At 26.6% G+C, this 19,641-nt stretch overlaps 1 protein-coding gene across 1 annotated transcript; it reads right to left on the minus strand.

Moving 5' to 3' along the window:
• Positions 1-4,342: 4,342 nt before the first annotated feature.
• Positions 4,343-19,547, minus strand: LOC141289421 (hyccin-like). Its single transcript, XM_073821519.1, has 5 exons — positions 19,432-19,547; positions 14,207-14,323; positions 10,899-10,986; positions 6,560-6,719; positions 4,343-4,625 (listed from the first exon to the last, which is right to left on the minus strand). The coding sequence occupies exons 1-5, from the start codon at positions 19,545-19,547 to the stop codon at positions 4,375-4,377; spliced, it is 732 nt and encodes a 243-aa protein (XP_073677620.1). The 3' UTR covers positions 4,343-4,374.
• Positions 19,548-19,641: the final 94 nt, after the last annotated feature.

Below are 19,641 nucleotides of genomic sequence, written 5' to 3' on the forward strand. Positions count from 1 at the left end.
CTAAATTCTTTTACTAAAATTTACTAAATTCCAGAAAAAACAAACATATTTTGTTACACAATATAATTATACATTTTATCAATATCATTATTGTTATTACAAACTGGTATGTTATTTATTATTATTATTATTATTATTATTAAATATTTAAAATAAACTAATTTATTTACTTATTTATCTGATTATATGATTTTTATTACTTATTTTAAAAATAAATTAAAATAAGGGTTTTAATTCATTTTAATATATATAAAAAAATAAATCCATAATATAAAATAAATTCACAGTTCAATGATTTACACTTTAACACTTTTTTATACTGAATTATAAAAAAAATAATAAAATAAAATCCCAGAAAACAGACATTTTATTGCACAATATAATTATATTAATTATTATTATTATGGTTATTATTACACATTTATAATAAATTGTTTACTTTAAATGATTATTTATTATTTCTAATATCATCATTATTAAATACTTAAAATAAATTATTTACTTATTTATCTGATTATCTGATTATTTATTTACTTATTTAAAGAACTAATTAAATAATGGTCTACATTTTAATATCATTTTAATTCAGTTTAATATAAACAAAATAAATCCATAAAATAAAATAAATTCATATTTCAATAATTTATCCTCATAATTGTTTTTTTTTCACAATTTTAATAATACATTTTAATTTGTAGTAAAAATAAATAACAATTATAATAACATATTTAAATATTAATTATAAATATATCTAATCACATCATAAAATAATAACACTTATTATTATTATTATTATAACATTTCTATACACAACATTTAAAACACATAGTATTTATTAAAAATTAATTAATAATTAGTCCAGAGGACTAATACTAATATTTTACTAATAAAATTACTAATGTTTTAGTAAATATTTTACCTCAAAGGTATTTGGCTAACAAAAACATTTGAAAATCTCAGTTGTAATGTGAAAAAGTTGTAATAATAATTATATAAATAATGCAATAATGAAAATAAAAGTGTAACAAATACTACTATTATACTGTTCCACATTACATTAATATTCGATTTTTTTTAAAGACAAAAAAACCAAGAACTTTGAGTTATAAGACATATTTCTAGACTGTTTTTGTTAGATTCACCAAATGAACCATATTAATTTTGCCTTAATTTTTAATTGCATTCATTTTAGTTTTGTTTATATTTTGTTAATAAGCAGATTTTAGAATCAGGGATGTTAAAATAAAATAAAAAAAATTCTGCACCAATGCAATATGATGCAGAAATTACATTTAAGAGCATCAGCAGAACAAACAGATGAAAATACACAAAGAAACAGCTCAAACTCTACTGTAAGACTGATTTAGAGGAGGAAAGGAGAGTCTGAAAGCACAGGAAGCTGTTGGCAAGATTTTAAGGAAAAGAAAGGAATTATGCCATAAACCAGAAGCTCAAACTAGAAGCGAAACAAACCGACAGGAAGATCAAATGTAGTTTTAAAGGTTTTAAAGCACAACTTAAAGCACTTATCATATTGGTTATCTGTCCTGATTAGATTTGCTTTGTTCCTATCAGATGCATCACTTCCTGTCAGTCTGTCTCATCTACAGGGAGCTCATTTCCCTTTGGGAACCCAGCGGATAAGTGTTGGGAAGGAGGTTCAGTAAATGGAGTTTGCGAAAGCAGAGGACTGTGAGACGGGACTGAACCGGCGCAGTTGGTTTCCAGAACTGGTTAGCTGTGAGTTCAGGTTTGATCGGATGGGAAACAACCAGAGAAATGAAGAAAACAGAAGTGTGGAGGGAGCTGACGAATGCGACAGGAATAGACGCGAGAGTGTTAGACAGAAGACCAGTCCAGGGTCATTAAACAGAAGATTTCAGGAGACTGTTAATAATATCCAGACAGGAATATTCCTGGTTCAACACAAGCTCTATCCACATCTCATATAATCTTCATCACCACAATAAAACATTTACATTTGTCCATAAAAAAGCAAAAAAAAAAAAAAAAAAAAAAAAAAGTTATATAATAATAATAATAATAATAATATTATATTTAAATATTAATTATAAATATCTAAATTGCAACATATAATAATAATTTTTATTATTAAATTACTTTACACAACATTTTATTTGCATAGTATAAACAGTGCTTTTATAAAAAAAATTAATAATGTGATAATTATAACTAAAATGTTAATCATATAGTAATATATAATAAAACATTGATTTGTCCCCAAATAAAAAAATAAAGTAATAATAATATATTTAAATATTCATTCGAAATATATCCAATTATAACATATAATAATAATTATTATAATTATTAAATTACTATACATAACATTTTATTTGCATAGTATAAACAGTGCTTTTATAAAAAAAAAAAATGTAATAATTATAATTAAAATATTAATCATATAGTAATATATAATAAAACATTGATTTGTCCCCAAGTAAAAAAAAAAAATATTATATTTAAATATTCATTCGAAATATATCCAATTATAACATATAATAATTATTATTATTATTAAATTACTATACATAACATTTTATTTGCATAGTATAAACAGTGCTTTTCTAAAAAAATTAATAATGTAATAATTATAATTAAAATATTAATCATATAGTAATATATAATAAAACATTGATTTGTCCCCAAATAAAAAAATAAAGTAATAATAATATTATATTTAAATATTCATTCGAAATATATCCAATTATAACATATAATAATTATTATTATTATTAAATTACTATACATAACATTTTATTTGCATAGTATAAACAGTGCTTTTCTAAAAAAATTAATAATGTAATAATTATAATTAAAATATTAATCATATAGTAATATATAATAAAACATTGATTTGTCCCCAAGTAAAAAAAAATAAAGTAATAATAATAATATTATATTTAAATATTCATTCGAAATATATCCAATTATAACATATAATAATAATTATTATTATTAAGTTGCTATACATAACATTTTATATATATATATATATATATTACATATTATATACAGTGCTTTTATTAAAAAGTTAATTATAATTAATAAAATAAAAATATAGTAATATATAATGAAACATTTTGATTTGTCCCCAAGTAAAATAAATAAAAATAATAATGACAATAATATATTTAAATATTAATTATAAATATCTAAATTACAACATATATTTATTATTATTATTAAATTACTTTACACATTTTATTTGCATAGTATATACAGTTCTTTTATATAAAAAATAATTAAGTAATAATTATAATTAAAATAATAATTCAGTAATTTATAATAAAACATTTTTCCCCCAAGTAAAAAAATTAATACAACAACAACAACAATAATAATAATAATAATAATAATAAATGTAAACATTAATTATAAATAGTCTAATTACAACACAATAATAACAATAATAATTTTAAATTTATTTATATTTTGTAACAATTTAATGTTATACAGTGCTTTTATTAAAACTGAATTATTAATTAATTAATTAATTAATTATAATTATCATAAAACAATATAGTAATATATATATAGTTATATATATAGTTATATATATATATATATATATATATATATATATATATATATAAATTATTTGTCTAAGTAAAAAATAAATAAATTAATAACAATAATAATTGAATATTAAATATTTATAAATATATCTCATTACAACATTTTAATAAATAATAATATAATTAAATATTTTTATTTAATAAAAAATGTATAGTAATATATAAAAACTTATATGTAAATAATATTTATAATTATATCTGATTATAATATATAATAATTGTATATAACAGAAACAAGTTATATAAAATAATAGTATAACAATAAAAATATAAAATACAACACAATATATTTATATATAGTCTATACTCACAGTACAGTTTTTAAATAATATTGATATAATTATTATAAAAATTATTTTGTCATTTAGAAAAATAATCTACTTTTTTAATTAAAATTGTCAAGATTAATTTAAGCATGAAAAGTTACAGTGGATGTATATTTATATTCATATAAAATAATTCGTATATAAATACTGTTGTCACAAAACAACGTTTTCCACATACAAACATAAAAAAAAAAAGGTTTAAAAAATTGTATAAATGGCTTTAAATGTACGAAACTTATTTGCTGTGGTAATCAACGCTGTCAATAGAGCTTTACTTCTGAACCAGACATATTCCTTCAGGAAAACGCAAAAGCCATATAGAAAAGAAATGTTTTTGAGTGTTTTTCATAAGCGTTTACATCTCATGAATAATTAAGAGGCGTGTGAAGAAGCTCCGCCCACACCAAGTACCTCTGGGCCCGAGGGAGAGGGGAGGGGTGGGTGGGGCTCTAGAACTGAACCCGCCCCGCGGAGGGCGTCCCGTCCTCTAGGTGCCTCCGCACGGACTTCTGCCTCCTGACCTCTTGACCTCTAGGGTCGACCCCCACCTCTGTGGCGCCCCCTAGCGCCTCCCCCTCCGTCCTGCTGCGCAGAGCCTCTCCGTTGAGCAGCCGCTCGCCGCCGACCCCCGTTACGCTAATCTCGGGGATGGGCCCCGTCGGGCAGGAGTCAGGGGAGTCTACACTGTCCTCCTGAGACTCTGAGACACACACACACACACACACGGATATACATGCATGACGCTGATGACACACATGGAAATCAAATCTGACACAAACAGAAACACTTCAAAATTATAAGATGAAAATGGACACACATGACAGTGAAATGAAAACAACTGCTTGTCATCGAAAGTGGTGCTGTTTTGAATTATATTATTATTATAAAATTATATTAAAATCATGTAGACAAAATCATTATTTTAAATTATTTATATTATTGTTATTCTTATCAAATATTTTACAATTAATATTAATTAAATTATATTGTTAATGTCATACTATACATCATTATAATTTTATTTACATAATTATATTATATTATTTTTAATATAGAATAATAATTAATTAATTTTAAAACCTAAAGGGGTTTGATCAAATATAATTATTTTATTTTTCATTATAATAATATTTATATCATATCATATCATTATATTATATTATTTTTAATATAGAATAAAAAATTTTAAAATAATAACAATGTCAAAATTAATTTTAAAACCTAAAGGGGTTTAATAAAATATATTTTTTTCTTTCATTATAATTTATAATTATTATAATTAAATGATACTATAAAACTATATTGCTTTAATATTTTATCATAATGGTATGATAACAATAACCATATATTGTAATATTACTGTAATGATTAATATATATATATATATATATATATATGCAAAGATATAAAAGATATAGAAAAAACGCATAGTATAATTACATTACAAAATATGATAGAATTAATATAACATTATTATATTGTTAGAATATATTGCAATATAATTAATATTCATTGTAACAAATTTTATATTATAGTTATTATAATACACCTAAAATGATTTTAAAAATATAATAATATAATTGTAAAATTGTTATTATATTTTGTAAAAATGTTTATTGATTTAATAAAATATATTTATATTTTTGATATATACATATATAGAAATCAAATTAATACTCCAATTATATATAATATATAATAATATAATACTACAATTATAACTATATTATATTGTTATAATATATATATTGCGCTATTATTAATATTTAATAAAATATTTAATTGTAAAAAGTAATTATGAAACATTAACATGAGTATTATAATGATAAAAACACTATTGTATTAAATTTAAATGATAGTTATATTGCATTTGAATCAATAATATAATTATAATATGAATAATATCATTTTATTATACCTCCATAATTATTAAAAACGAATAATGAATATTACATTTAATTATATTATAAAATATAATTTATTATATATGAATGTTGTTTAATTAAGACGGTTTAAATGTTTTACTAATTAAAACATTTATAAAGATTACAATTACATGATAACTATAATTACTTCATATTATGAAACACTTCAGTTACAAACAAAAAGGCTTGAAATAGTAAATCTAATATTATAAAACAGATATTTATGGTGCAATTTCTAATTAAAGAAATTAAAAGAAATAATCCGTGTGATCCGAGTCGTTTATATGTTCAGCGCAGATGTTTCACAGCGTTTAGTGAGATGATTTAGACACTAAACGTGTCCAGCACATATGAGCACGAGTGATGGTGACGCCTGCCTCAGCAAACCACACTAATGAGTGCGTTTGCTGCCTAATTAGGGCTGACGAACAGAAAAGCCTTCATTAGGTCTGAAACGCCTGATTGCTAATGAGTCAGCTGGCGATGGGCTCCGGAGTGCCGCGTCAAAGCCAACAGCTGCATGAGCGTCGAGGCTGAAACTCTGTGCCAAACGCGTCACGTTATAACTATGATTAAAGCAGGAATCCCGCTCCGTCTGAGTCACAAACATCAGGAGCAGGGAAAAACCCCCGAGCGATTATTACTACGACACACTGACGCCGCATCCGTCGCCGGCCGCAGGAAGTGTGAGTCAGGGCGGGCGTCTCACCGTGGCGTTTCCAGCGGTGTCCGCGGATGGACAGACTGGTGACGGCGTTTCGGGAGATGCGGGAGGCCGTGGGTGTGATTTCCACCTGGATGGAGCGAGTTCCCTCTTTAATGGCCTTCAGAGACGCGCCATGGAGAGACGACTTGATGGCGTTTCCCACCTGAGCAAAGATTGACAGAAATAGTTTTAGATATAGCCCTGCAGAAACATCTTATATATACACATCAGAGGTCGCGTTAACCGAAAATTGTCCGTCATTGACAGAATTTTTTTTTAGAAATGACGAAAAAAAAAACTTTGACAGAAGCCGTTTTAGCATTAAATACTCTTTGCCATACTACTATGGCAAGCCGTTTTAGCATTAAATACTCTTTGCCATACTACTATGGCAAGCCGTTTTAGCATTAAATACTCTTTGCCATACTACTATGGCAAGCCGTTTTAGCATTAAATACTCTTTGCCATACTACTATGGCAAGCCGTTTTAGCATTAAATACTCTTTGCCATACTACTATGGCAAGCCGTTTTAGCTGTAATTCCCACTCCTGTCCGCGTTAACCGAAAATTGTCCGTCATTGACAGATTTTTTTTTAGAAATGACGAAAAAAAAAACTTTGACAGAAGCCGTTTTAGCATTAAATACTCTTTGCCATACTACTATGGCAAGCCGTTTTAGCTGTAATTCCCACTCCTGTCCGCGTTAACCGAAAATTGTCCGTCATTGACAGAATTTTTTTTAGAAATGACGAAAAAAAAAAACTTTGACAGAAGCCGTTTTAGCATTAAATACTCTTTGCCATACTACTATGGCAAGCCGTTTTAGCTGTAATTCCCACTCCTGTCCGCGTTAACCGAAAATTGTCCGTCATTGACAGAATTTTTTTTAGAAATGACGAAAAAAAAAAACTTTGACAGAAGCCGTTTTAGCATTAAATACTCTTTGCCATACTACTATGGCAAGCCGTTTTAGCTGTAATTCCCACTCCTGTCCGCGTTAACCGAAAATTGTCCGTCATTGACAGATTTTTTTTTAGAAATGACGAAAAAAAAAAACTTTGACAGAAGCCGTTTTAGCATTAAATACTCTTTGCCATACTACTATGGCAAGCCGTTTTAGCATTAAATACTCTTTGCCATACTACTATGGCAAGCCGTTTTAGCTGTAATTCCCACTCCTGTCCGCGTTAACCGAAAATTGTCCGTCATTGACAGAATTTTTTTTAGAAATGACGAAAAAAAAAACTTTGACAGAAGCCGTTTTAGCATTAAATACTCTTTGCCATACTACTATGGCAAGCCGTTTTAGCTGTAATTCCCACTCCTGTCCAGTTGGTGGCGAGTGCGCTCCAGTGTGGCAGCAGAGAACTGAATCCAGAACAAAAACGAAACTGCACATGCGACTACAAAGAAGCTACAACGATCTATCACGCCACATTATAGAGCGCCAAAACGGTATTTATTGCTTGAATTTCCTAATGAAATAGACATAATTTGAAATTTAAGACTTGAGACAGGATGTGGTCTTGAACATGAAAAGTTAAGCAGTCTCATCGGTTTATCTGTTCTCTTCAAAATAAATGCCTATATTATAAATCTATATTGTCCTGAAAATGTGAAAAAACATAAATGCAATTAAATGTGGTATTAAAATTAAAATATGAAAATTAAAATGACGGGTAATAATGGATTATGACGGAATTTTTACGACCTTGTCCATCAAAATGACGGGCAATGTTAAAGTCTAACGCAACCTCTGATACACACATACACACTATATTGCCAAAAGTATTTGCTCACCCCCTTCTAATGAACAGGTTCGACTACTTTAGTCATTTCCATGAGTACAAATCTTCATACAAGGAGCTTTAAAGGAACACTCCACTTTTTTTGGAAATAGGCTCATTCTCCAACTCCCCCCCGAGTTAATAAATTGATTTTTACCGTTTTGAAATCCATTCAGCCATTCTCCTGTTCTGGCGATATCACTTTTAGCATAGCTTAGCATAAATCATTGAATCCTATTAGACTAATAGCATCGCGTTCAAAAATGACCAACGAGTTTAGATATTTGTCCTATTTAAAACTTGACTCTTCTGTAGTTCTATCGTGTACTGAGACCGGTGGAAATGCAAAGCTGCGAGTTTCTAGGCTGATAAGATTAGGAACTACACTCCCATTCCGGCGTAATAATCAAGGAAGTTTGCTGCCGTAATAAGGCTGAAGCAGGAGCAGTAATATCACACAGCACATGTGCAAATGCTAAACTAGCTGGGAACTCATTTCTGATAATACTCCGCCTGCATGCCACTGGTCTCTTATATTCACGTTGTTCTGAAGCCTGTGCAATGATGTAGTTTCGACATCTATCGACTGAATAGGGTTTTCTCGACTTGTTTGGGTGTTGTTGTTGCTTAGCAATGTTATGGACACGATATTGTCTGGGTTTGACAAAAATGAACAGCTACTTTAAGCAGGCTGTGTGCATTTTACTGTGGATTGACTGTTTTGAAACTCATATGGTAGTTACATAGCCCCTAGACCTCAGTTATCATGAAAAAAGCCAGGAAATTTCGATTTTGACAATATGGGACCTTTAATGTTTAAGCATAAAATGATATTCTAGGGAATTGTGTGCTTCTAATTTTATATCAACAGCCAGCTTCAGATGAGGCTTCCTTCTGGGATGATGTCTATGCAAACCGATTCAGTGTGTGGCGTATGGTCTGAGCACTGACAAGCTGACCTTCTACTTCTGCAACCTTTAAAGCAATGCTGGCAGCACTCATGCTAGGGGTGTGCTCAAAATATCGATTCTTAGATACAAACCGATATAATAAAAAAAAGATACAGTATCGATATTCTAGCCCTTAGTATCGATACTCCACCTAGCCATTAGGGGGCGCAGTGGCGCCCGCGAATTTAAAAAAACTCATGGAAAATGTCGAAAGAACTCAAAGCGGCTATTTGCCGAGATTTGAGCAAGAGGTACATGGATCAGCAGAAAGAGACCATGTATGTATGAGGAAATATACTTGAGAATCACTGCAGAAGCTCGAAGAATTCAAGAACTAGATGTAGCATTTAAGTGATTTCATAGTGAAATATGTTATGGCAGTACATGGGGTCACAAAAAAGAATTATAAGATTTAATAAGAAGTTAAGAATAATAAGAAGAAGATTTTGTGCTTGTGTGAGCTCAGACTGTACCCTTGGAAAGGTAAATGTTGACTTGTGGTAATTTCCAGATTAATACAATTTGTGTACAATTAATCAGAGCACTTAAAGTTGCAAATATTTAAGCAAAATGCACTTTGTTATAATGCACTTTTGTCTGCAATAAATTGAAGAAAAATGCAGAGTTCTGTTTTTTGAGTAAATGTGTTCAGCATTAACTAATTGGCTCTGGCCCACGTGTCACATTGTATCAAATCGTATCGAGACAGCTTTGTGAAGAGCAACAATTCTAATTCTCAAATCCTCAGAAAGGTCTTTGCCATGAGATGCCATGTTGAACATCCAGTGGTCAGTATGAGAGAATTGTACCCAAAGCACCTAATTTTAACTGCTCTAATACAAGATACACGTTTGTTTGGTCCTTTTAAGCAAAAACATAAACTTGATGGACATGGCATGTGGCTTTGCATGGTTAAACAACATACTGCTGTTATCACTTAAGGTTGTACTCACTTTTGTTGCCAGCTATTTTGACAATAATGGCTGTATGTTGAGTTATCTTCAGAGGACAGTAACTCTATACTGCTATACAAGCTGCACATTGACTACTCGAAAATATATCCAAGTTTCATTTCAATAGTATTGTCCCTTGAGAAGATATACTAAAATGGTTGCTGAAATGTGAGGGGTGTACTTTTGTGAGATACTGTAAATTTAAATGGTCTATTATATTGGGCTTTATGAACATGAACATTCATATGCCATTTCTTACTACAAGTCAATTTATTTTCACAGTCCTTAAACTGAGACTTATTTGAAATAGTATTTTTTTTTTAAATGATTTCTTTATTGATAATACACCCAAACTAAAATTCACTGATTCAGTATCTAATATCATGCTTCAGTCCTGCTGCCTGCATTTTATTGATTAAATAATAAATAAATGCATATATTTATAATTTTTAAATAATATACTTTTGGTATTAAATAAATAAATACATGTGTGATTCGGTTGGTTTGTTCCGCCAATGCTTGTGTTTCTGTCACAGAGCCACAGTTGGTCATTCTAACAGGATCAGTGAATGAATTTGAGAAATGCTGGTAATCGTCTGCGCTTTGGCCGGATCAGTGTAATCTGTGCTGAAGCGTGAGCGTGAAACACACCAGCAAAGCCTCCGGGAAGAGCTCCAGCTGCGATCGGTACAGAACGTCATCCAGAGCCTTCCAGCCCAGCTCCACCTCACCGTTACACCTGCACAACACACAAAACACACACATACACAAATATCCAGATTCAAGACCCTACCAGGATAGAAAAACAAGACCACATACACACACAGTCAAGAGATGGTTTCCCATAAATAACATTTACTCAACCTTATGTGACCCTGGACCACAAAACCAGTCATAAGGTTAAATTTGACAAAACTGAGATTTATACATCATATGAAAGCTCAATAAATAAGCTTTCTATTGATGTATGGTTTGTTAGGATAGGACAATATTTGGCTGAGATACATCTATTTGAAAATCTGGAATCTGAGGATGCAAAAAAATCAAAAAGACTGAGAAAATCACCTTTAAAGTTGTCCAAATTAAGTTCTTAACAATGCATATTACTAATCAAAAATTACATTTTGATATGTTTACAGTAGGAATTTTACAAAAAATCTTCATGGAACATGAACTTCACTTAATTTCTTAATGATTTTTGGCATAAAAGAAAAATCAAAAATGTTGACCCATGCAATGTATTTTTGGCTATTGCTACAAATATACCCCAGCGACTTAAGACTGGTTTTGTGGTCCAGGGTCACATATGGTGTTATCTAGGGCTGTAATCAACCAAAGAAAATCTTGGTCGACTGAAGTCCAGAAACTTTCGACTAAAAGTCGACTAAAAATGACGTTGTGGAGGGAAAAAAACGTACATTACATTAATTAGATACCTACTGTACTCAGTACTTGGTAGCCTTGTTGTCTGCCTAAATTTATTATAAATAAACATAAAAAACTTTTTGCAGTATATTTAATCGTTTTTTTACCTAATTATTTTGCACTGAAATGAGTCTGACACACGAGTCTGTCGTCTCTGACAGCGGTGCATCACGTGCACCTGCGCAATATCATAGCCTGTGATTTCTGAAAACAGTACTATGTTGTCAACTAGTGATATCACAAGAACTTTTGAGGAATGTGCAACATAATTTAGAAAATTATTTTAGTCATATAAGTATAACTGTCAGACACTATCATTTCAGCCGCTCTGCGCAGCTCGCACAGAGCGAGACTGAACATTAGAGCTCAGCTACGCGGCTGAGACACGAATAGACTAAACAATTCCTTCCGTGATATTATTTTTCCGTTTGGATGAGGGGCCGTTCACATGTCGCGCCTAAAAACGCGTGGAAAACGCTAGGCGCGATGCTTTCTTCCTAATGTCAACAAAGCGCTCGGGCGCTTGCTCTCCGGAAGCGTCTGCCGTTTCTAAGCAACCATCAGCTGCGCTCTAGCTCCAAGCCTATATGCGTCTCATGCATTGTTGCTTCTATTTGCGTCAAAATAATGGAGGCTTGACAAATCATAAAGTTCAGAAAATCCTTGGACCACAATGATGAGCTGTTTCTGCTGAGGTTTCAATGTAACGGAAAAACGTGAGGAAGCTGATGAAGCGGAAAAAACGAGCGCGTCGCACCGCGTGCGCGTCGCGACCACGTCGCTTCCATTATGCGCGCGCAAGACGCGCATCTACATTTGAAATAACGAACTTGATCGCGCAAAAGACGCTACATGTGAACGGCCCCAAAAGCCTACTTATCTGTCTCTCTTCTCCAGTGGGTTGGGCTAATCCAAAACAGTGAAAACAATGGGGGTGTTCTGAAAACAGACTGTTCCCTGTGAAACAGGGGTGCTCTGAAAACACCCCCATTAGCAATTAGTGCTTTCCACCTGATGAAATAAGCACGGCCAAACTGATGAAATGAGCGCGGCAAAAAATCGACCAATCAGTATTTTGGTCGAACCAGACCGTATCGACCAATTAATCGACTAGTCGACTGGGACGTTACAGCCCTAGTGTTATCCATAAAACACAACATAATTATTTATTGAATTATTTTTATTCAGCCAAATGGAGACGATTATTGTACATTTGCAACTTTTTACAACTAATTGTTATAAATCAAATGCTGGAAATAAAAAAAAAAGTCAATTATTTATTTATATTTATATATATTTATTTATATTATTATTTATTTACTAATCATAATAAGGAAATTGACAGATGCTGGAAAGGAAAAAAAAAAGGTTAATTATTTTTGGAATAATAATAATAATAATAATAATAATAATAATAAGGAAATTGTCAGATGCTGGAAATTTTAAAAAATGGTCAATTACTTTTTGGAAGAACATTTATAATAATAATTATAATAATAAAACGGAAATTGTTAGATGCTGGAAATTAAAAAAAAAATTGTCTATTTTTTGGAAGAATATTAATAATAATAATTATAATAATAATCAAGATAAACAGGGTTAGAACAAAATATGCAGAAAAATTACATAAAAGAATAATTTAAAACATTAAACGAAGTAAACAAATAAATACATAATATTTCTACATTTGAGAACTGATACAAAAGGGAAAAACTTTTTTTATGTCAAGACCCATCAAAACATCTTTTTTTTAACAATAACAATAATAATAAAATAATTAAAAAACAGAAAATTGTCAGATGCTGGAAATTTTAAAAAATTGTCAATTACTTTTTGGAAGAACATTTATAATAATAATTATAATAATAATAAAACGGAAATTGTTAGATGCTGGAAATGTAAAAAAATTGTCTATTTTTTGGAAGAATATTAATAATAATAATAATAATTATAACAATAATCAAGATAAACAGGGTTAGAACAAAATATGCAGAAAAATTACATAAAAGAATAATTTAAAACATTAAACGAAGTAAACAAATAAATACATAATATTTCTACATTTGAGAAGTGATACAAAAGGGAAAAACATTTTTTTATGTCAAGACCCATCAAAACATCTTTTTGTAATAATAACAATAATAATAAAATTATTTTTTTTTTTTTAAAAAAACAGAAAATTGTCAGATGCTGAACATTCAATTATTTTTGGAAGAATATTAATAATAACAGTAATTAAGATAAAAGCGTTGGAACGATATAAGTAGAAAAATGATATAAAAGAATAAATAAAAACATTTGATGAAGTAAGTAAATAAATAATTTCTAAATTTGGGAACTGATACAACAGGGAAGAACTAATACAATTAATGAACTATTTGTATGTAATCAATAAATAATCGGTTATGAAAGTATGAAAGAAATGTGTTAATAATGATAATGAGGTGGGCGGGGTTTGTGGAGACTGGAGGCCACGCCCCCATGATTCACTCCCATCAGCAGGTCTGATATCAGGTTTGGTTTGAAAGACTCACAGTGAGAAATGAATCCCCGTGATGAGCTGAACGAGGAACTCTGACGTGACCATGAGCCGCGAACTGATGCCTTTATACCGCCGCACCTGCTGCCTGGGATACCCACAGATACTGACTCTGAAAACAGACAAATACATCAGCCGATCAACCAAATGTGAATTATATTTAATGCTAAAAGAGCAGTCACAGGTTCAGGTCTATATAAGAGGATCAGGCTGACTGGAAGCAGAGAGGATCATGGGTGGATTTGAGATAAAGAGACGCATTATTTTAATTTTATACAGTATTATAACACCTGAACGTAGCACAAAGTCTGCCTAAAATGAACCTACTAGTCAGTCTATATTGTGCTGATATATTAAACATAATTGTCCATAAATTATATATATTTTTTATATTTTATTTAAACTAAAAAAATGAATAAATAATGTTTTTAAAGAAAGAAATGGCAACGTATGCATGTATATTTTAATCTATTTACCAACCAACAGCCTTGGTAATGATTTAAATAAAAAAAATTATTAATTTAAAATATGTATTTTTTTTTAATTAACATTGAAATCAATTAATAGATTTTAATGTATAAATTAAGTACATTGTTATTGATTTGTTTCATACAAATAGTAAAAAAAAAAAATATTGAAAAGAAAATAATTTTAATAAATAAATATCTAAATAAATAAAGCTGATATAAATATGAGCATAATTTAACCTTAAATAAAATAACATTTAAAAAAAATATTTACATTGATTTAAACATTTCTCTATTTATTTACTAACAAACATTGGTAATGTATAATAAAGAAAAAATAAAAATAAATTAAATGATTTAAATAAATAAAACAATTTAACCGTAAAAGAATTTAATTAAACTGATTTAAACACACAAAAATTAAATACAATACAAACTGAAATACATTTTTTTTAATATTTAAAAGATTATGTAAATAAAAATGTATTTAAAATACAAATAAAATTCACAAACAATTTATAGAAATTAAAAAATAAAATTAAAAATATAGAAATGAAAATAAATAAACTATTTCAATAAATTGATTTAAATATGAACAATTAAACCTAAAATAATTAAATAAATAAAATGTATTTAAATAAATTTATTTAAAGACACAAATGTTTAAATAAAAATCCAAATAAATTATTTAAGAGTATATAAATTAAAATGTATTTAAAATAAAATTATTTAAATAAATTTTATATTTTATTACAATATCCATACTTTTTTAATGCAATTGGTTTAATACATGTGTAAATTGGATATAATGTTATTGATGTGTTACACAAAAATATTAAACAAAAAAAAAATGTAATGTTAAAATATATTATATATATTATATATAAATATGGGGATTAGCTTGGTTTAAGGTTTTATTTAAATTGATTTAATTTGCAGAAGTGTATAAAAATATCTATTTATTGTTTAGCTTTTTACATTTGCCAGAAAATTGTTTTTGTAGTTTTAGACTATTTTTAGATGTGCTTTTTAATATATATATATAAATATAAATATAAATAATGTAAATATGTTTATAATAAAAATTAGATATTTATTTTAAATTTCCATTTTAGGGAAAATGTTTTTTTTTTTCTTTTTTTGGCATTTTTAGACATTTTATAAATAAAAATAAATATTTACATTTATATAATCTTTTTACGTAATGATTATTTTAATTTATTTTTACATGTCTATTCACACAGCTCAGTTTAGTAATTTGCCTTGGTTAAGGTTTTATTTAAATTGATTTAATTTTCAGAAGTTTATTATTTAAAAAATATATAAATAAAAAAAAAAATTACATTTGAGAGAAAAGTAGTTTTAGACTATTTTTCAGATTTTTTTTTAATTTAGATGTTAAATATTTATATATTATGTGTAATTATATATGATTTATTTCATTAACATTTAAGTATATATATATATATGTATATATATATATTATATATATATATATATAAACAATAAATAAATAAATAACACTATTTCAATAAATAAATACCAACAGGCGTGGAAATATATATATTTTTAAGGCATTAATATATTTTAATCAGCTAAATGGAGGTTGACCTATGCTAACAATCTCAAAACAGTCAAATATCAGCAAATTATAGCCTTGGCTGATATATGTTGGTCCCAAGTGTGTAGGTTTGGTCTGTAATTTGGCTCAAGCTCAAGATAATATATTTCTTAAAGCAATTAAAGCAAATGAATCATACAATTTTGTCCATACAAAGCATTGGCGCTCAATTGTTTGACATTTCAGACAAACACCTCTGTGCTGAACCATCATAATCCTTTAGGGATCATTACTAAACACACATTACTGGCACTAAATCCTGATCACATGTATTTGATGGACTAAAATTGTATGTCAGTGTGTTGTGTGTTGAATCTTGGGCTAAGTTGACAGAGACTGAAGATCATGTGCTCATGTACCTCAGAGACGCATTATAACACAACAGCAGAACATTAAAATGGAAATAAATTAATAGATTTCAATAAATGTGTACATTTAATACATTGTTCTAGATTTGTTTTACATAAATATTAAACAAAACAATAATAAACTATTAAAAAATAAATAATAATAAACTGATTTAAATATTAGCATAACAATTTAAGCTTAAATAAAAATATAAAATAAATAATAAACTGAATTAAATTTTAGCATAACAATTTAAGCTTAAATAAATTAAATAAAAAAAATTTAAATACACTGATTTAAACATACAAAATTAAATAAAATATATATTTTAAATGATTTAAGATTATGTGAATGAAAATGTATTTATAATACAATTATTTGCATAAAAATATGTACTAAAAATAATTTTTTATAACTGATTTTAATAAATGTGTAAATTAAGTATGTTATTGATTTGTTTCACACAAATATTAAACAGAAATTATAGAATTTAAATTATTAAATTATTTTTTAAATAACTGAATATGTAAATAAAATGTATTTAAATAAATTGATTTAAATAAAATATAATATATATAAATGATAAAATATTATTTAAAAGATTATGTAAATGAAATTTATTTAAAAGAATATTTTTATAAAAATTTAAATTTAAATAAATAAATAGATTAATAAATGTGTCAATTAAGAACATTGTTATTGATTTGTTTCACACAAAAATTAAAAAAACAATTATTTTTCTTTAAATGTAATAAATGAACATGTTAATAAATAAACTGTATTTCAATAAACTGATTAAAATAAAAGCATAACAATAAGCTTAAATTAATGTAAATAAATACAAATTTATTTTAATACACTGATTGAAACACACACAAATTAAATAATTACATTAATCTTAATTAAGATTATGTAAATGAAAATGTATTTAAAATATGTAATATTTTGTATAACTGATTTTAATAAATGTGTAAATTAAGTACAATGTTATTGATTTGTTTCATACAAATACTAAACAAAAAATAAATAAAAAATAAATAAATAAAACTCATTTAAATACATAATAAACTGATTTAAATATTAGATAAACAATTTAACCTTAAATGAAATTAACAAAAAATAAATATTTAAATACTTTGATTTAAAACACACATTAAATAAAATTAAAATTAAAACATATATTTGAAATTATTTAAAAGATTTAAATAAAAAATAATGATTTAAGAAAAAAACAATTGATTGTAATAAATGTTAAGTACATTGTTACTTGTTTCACACAAATATTACAAAAAATAATAACATTTAAAAAAATTATTTTATTTAAATATTTTTGCTAAATAATTTATTTAAAATTAAAACATGTGAAATTATTTAAAAGATTTATTTAAAAAAAATAATATTTTAAGAAAAAAACAATTGATTTTAATAAATGTGTTAAGTACATTGTTACTTGTTTTACACAAATATTACACAAAAAATAATAATATTTAAAAAATATATATATTTTATTTAAAACATTTTTGCTAAATAATTTATTTAAAATTAAAACATATATTTGAAATTATTTAAAAGATTTATTTAAATAAAAATTATATTTTAAGAAAAAAACAATTGATTGTAATAAATGTTAAGTACATTGTTACTTGTTTCACACAAATATTACAAAAAAATAATAACATTTAAAAAAATTATATTTTATTTAAAATATTTTTGCTAAATAATTTATTTAAAATTAAAACATGTGAAATTATTAAAAGATTTATTTAAAAAAAATAATATTTTAAGAAAAAACAATTGATTTTAATAAATGTGTTAAGTACATTGTTACTTGTTTCACACAAATATTACACAAAAAATAATAACATTTAAAAAATTATATTTTATTTAAAATATTTTTGCTAAATAATTTATTTAAAATTAAAACATGTGAAATTATTTAAAAGATTTATTTAAAAAAAATAATATTTTAAGAAAAAAACAATTGATTGTAATAAATGTGTTAAGTACATTGTTACTTGTTTCACACAAATATTACAAAAAAATAATAACATTTAAAAAAATTATATTTTATTTAAAATATTTTTGCTAAATAATTTATTTAAAATTAAAACATGTGAAATTATTTAAAAGATTTATTTAAAAAAAATAATATTTTAAGAAAAAACAATTGATTTTAATAAATGTGTTAAGTACATTGTTACTTGTTTTACACAAATATTACACAAAAAATAATAACATTTAAAAATATATATATTTTATTTAAAATATTTTTGCTAAATAATTTATTTAAAATTAAAACATATATTTGAAATTATTTAAAAGATTTATTTAAATAAAAATTATATTTTAAGAAAAAAACAATTGATTGTAATAAATGTGTTAAGTACATTGTTACTTGTTTTACACAAATATTACACAAAAAATAATAACATTTTAAAAAAATTATATTTTATTTAAAATATTTTTGCTAAATAATTTATTTAAAATTAAAACATATGTGAAAGTATTTAAAAGATTTATTTAAATAAAAATTACATTTTAAGAAAAAAAACAATTGATTGCAATAAATGTGTTAAGTACATTGTTACTTGTTTTACACAAATATTACCACAAAAAATAATAACATTTAAAAAAATTATATTTTATTTAAAATATTTTTGCTAAATAATTTATTTAAATAATGAACATGTAAATAAATACAACTGTATTTCAATAAATAAATACCAATAGGCTTGGAAATTATTATTTATTTATTTTTACAAAAAGATTAATATTTTGTCGAACCTGGAGCTGAGCTGACACAGAGACTGCAGAGACGAGCTGCTCATGTAGCTCAGAGACGCATTATAACACAACAGCAGAAACGTCAGCACCTCAAACCTGAAAAAACCCACAAACATCCATCAAATTAGAGCAGAAACCACTTGAAAACACAGCACTCAATCCCCCAGTCAGCACTCATTTGCTGATTAAAAATTGATGTCCAAAATAAAG

Source organism: Garra rufa, chromosome 17 (assembly GCF_049309525.1).
Source record: "Garra rufa chromosome 17, GarRuf1.0, whole genome shotgun sequence".
Lineage (NCBI taxonomy): Eukaryota > Metazoa > Chordata > Actinopteri > Cypriniformes > Cyprinidae > Garra > Garra rufa.

What these genes read in the sequence shown, in the direction of transcription:
- LOC141289421 (XM_073821519.1), bottom strand. Translation starts at nt 19,547, where the DNA reads ATGTTTGTGGGTTTTTTCAGGTTTGAGGTGCTGACGTTTCTGCTGTTG. An exon ending in ACGGGGATTCATTTCTCACT is followed by an intron (nt 10,987 to 14,206) that starts GTGAGTCTTTCA and finishes TGTGTTGTGCAG; the next exon opens with GTGTAACGGTGAGGTGGAGC. An exon ending in ACACCGCTGGAAACGCCACG is followed by an intron (nt 4,626 to 6,559) that starts GTGAGACGCCCG and finishes TGTGTGTCTCAG; the next exon opens with AGTCTCAGGAGGACAGTGTA.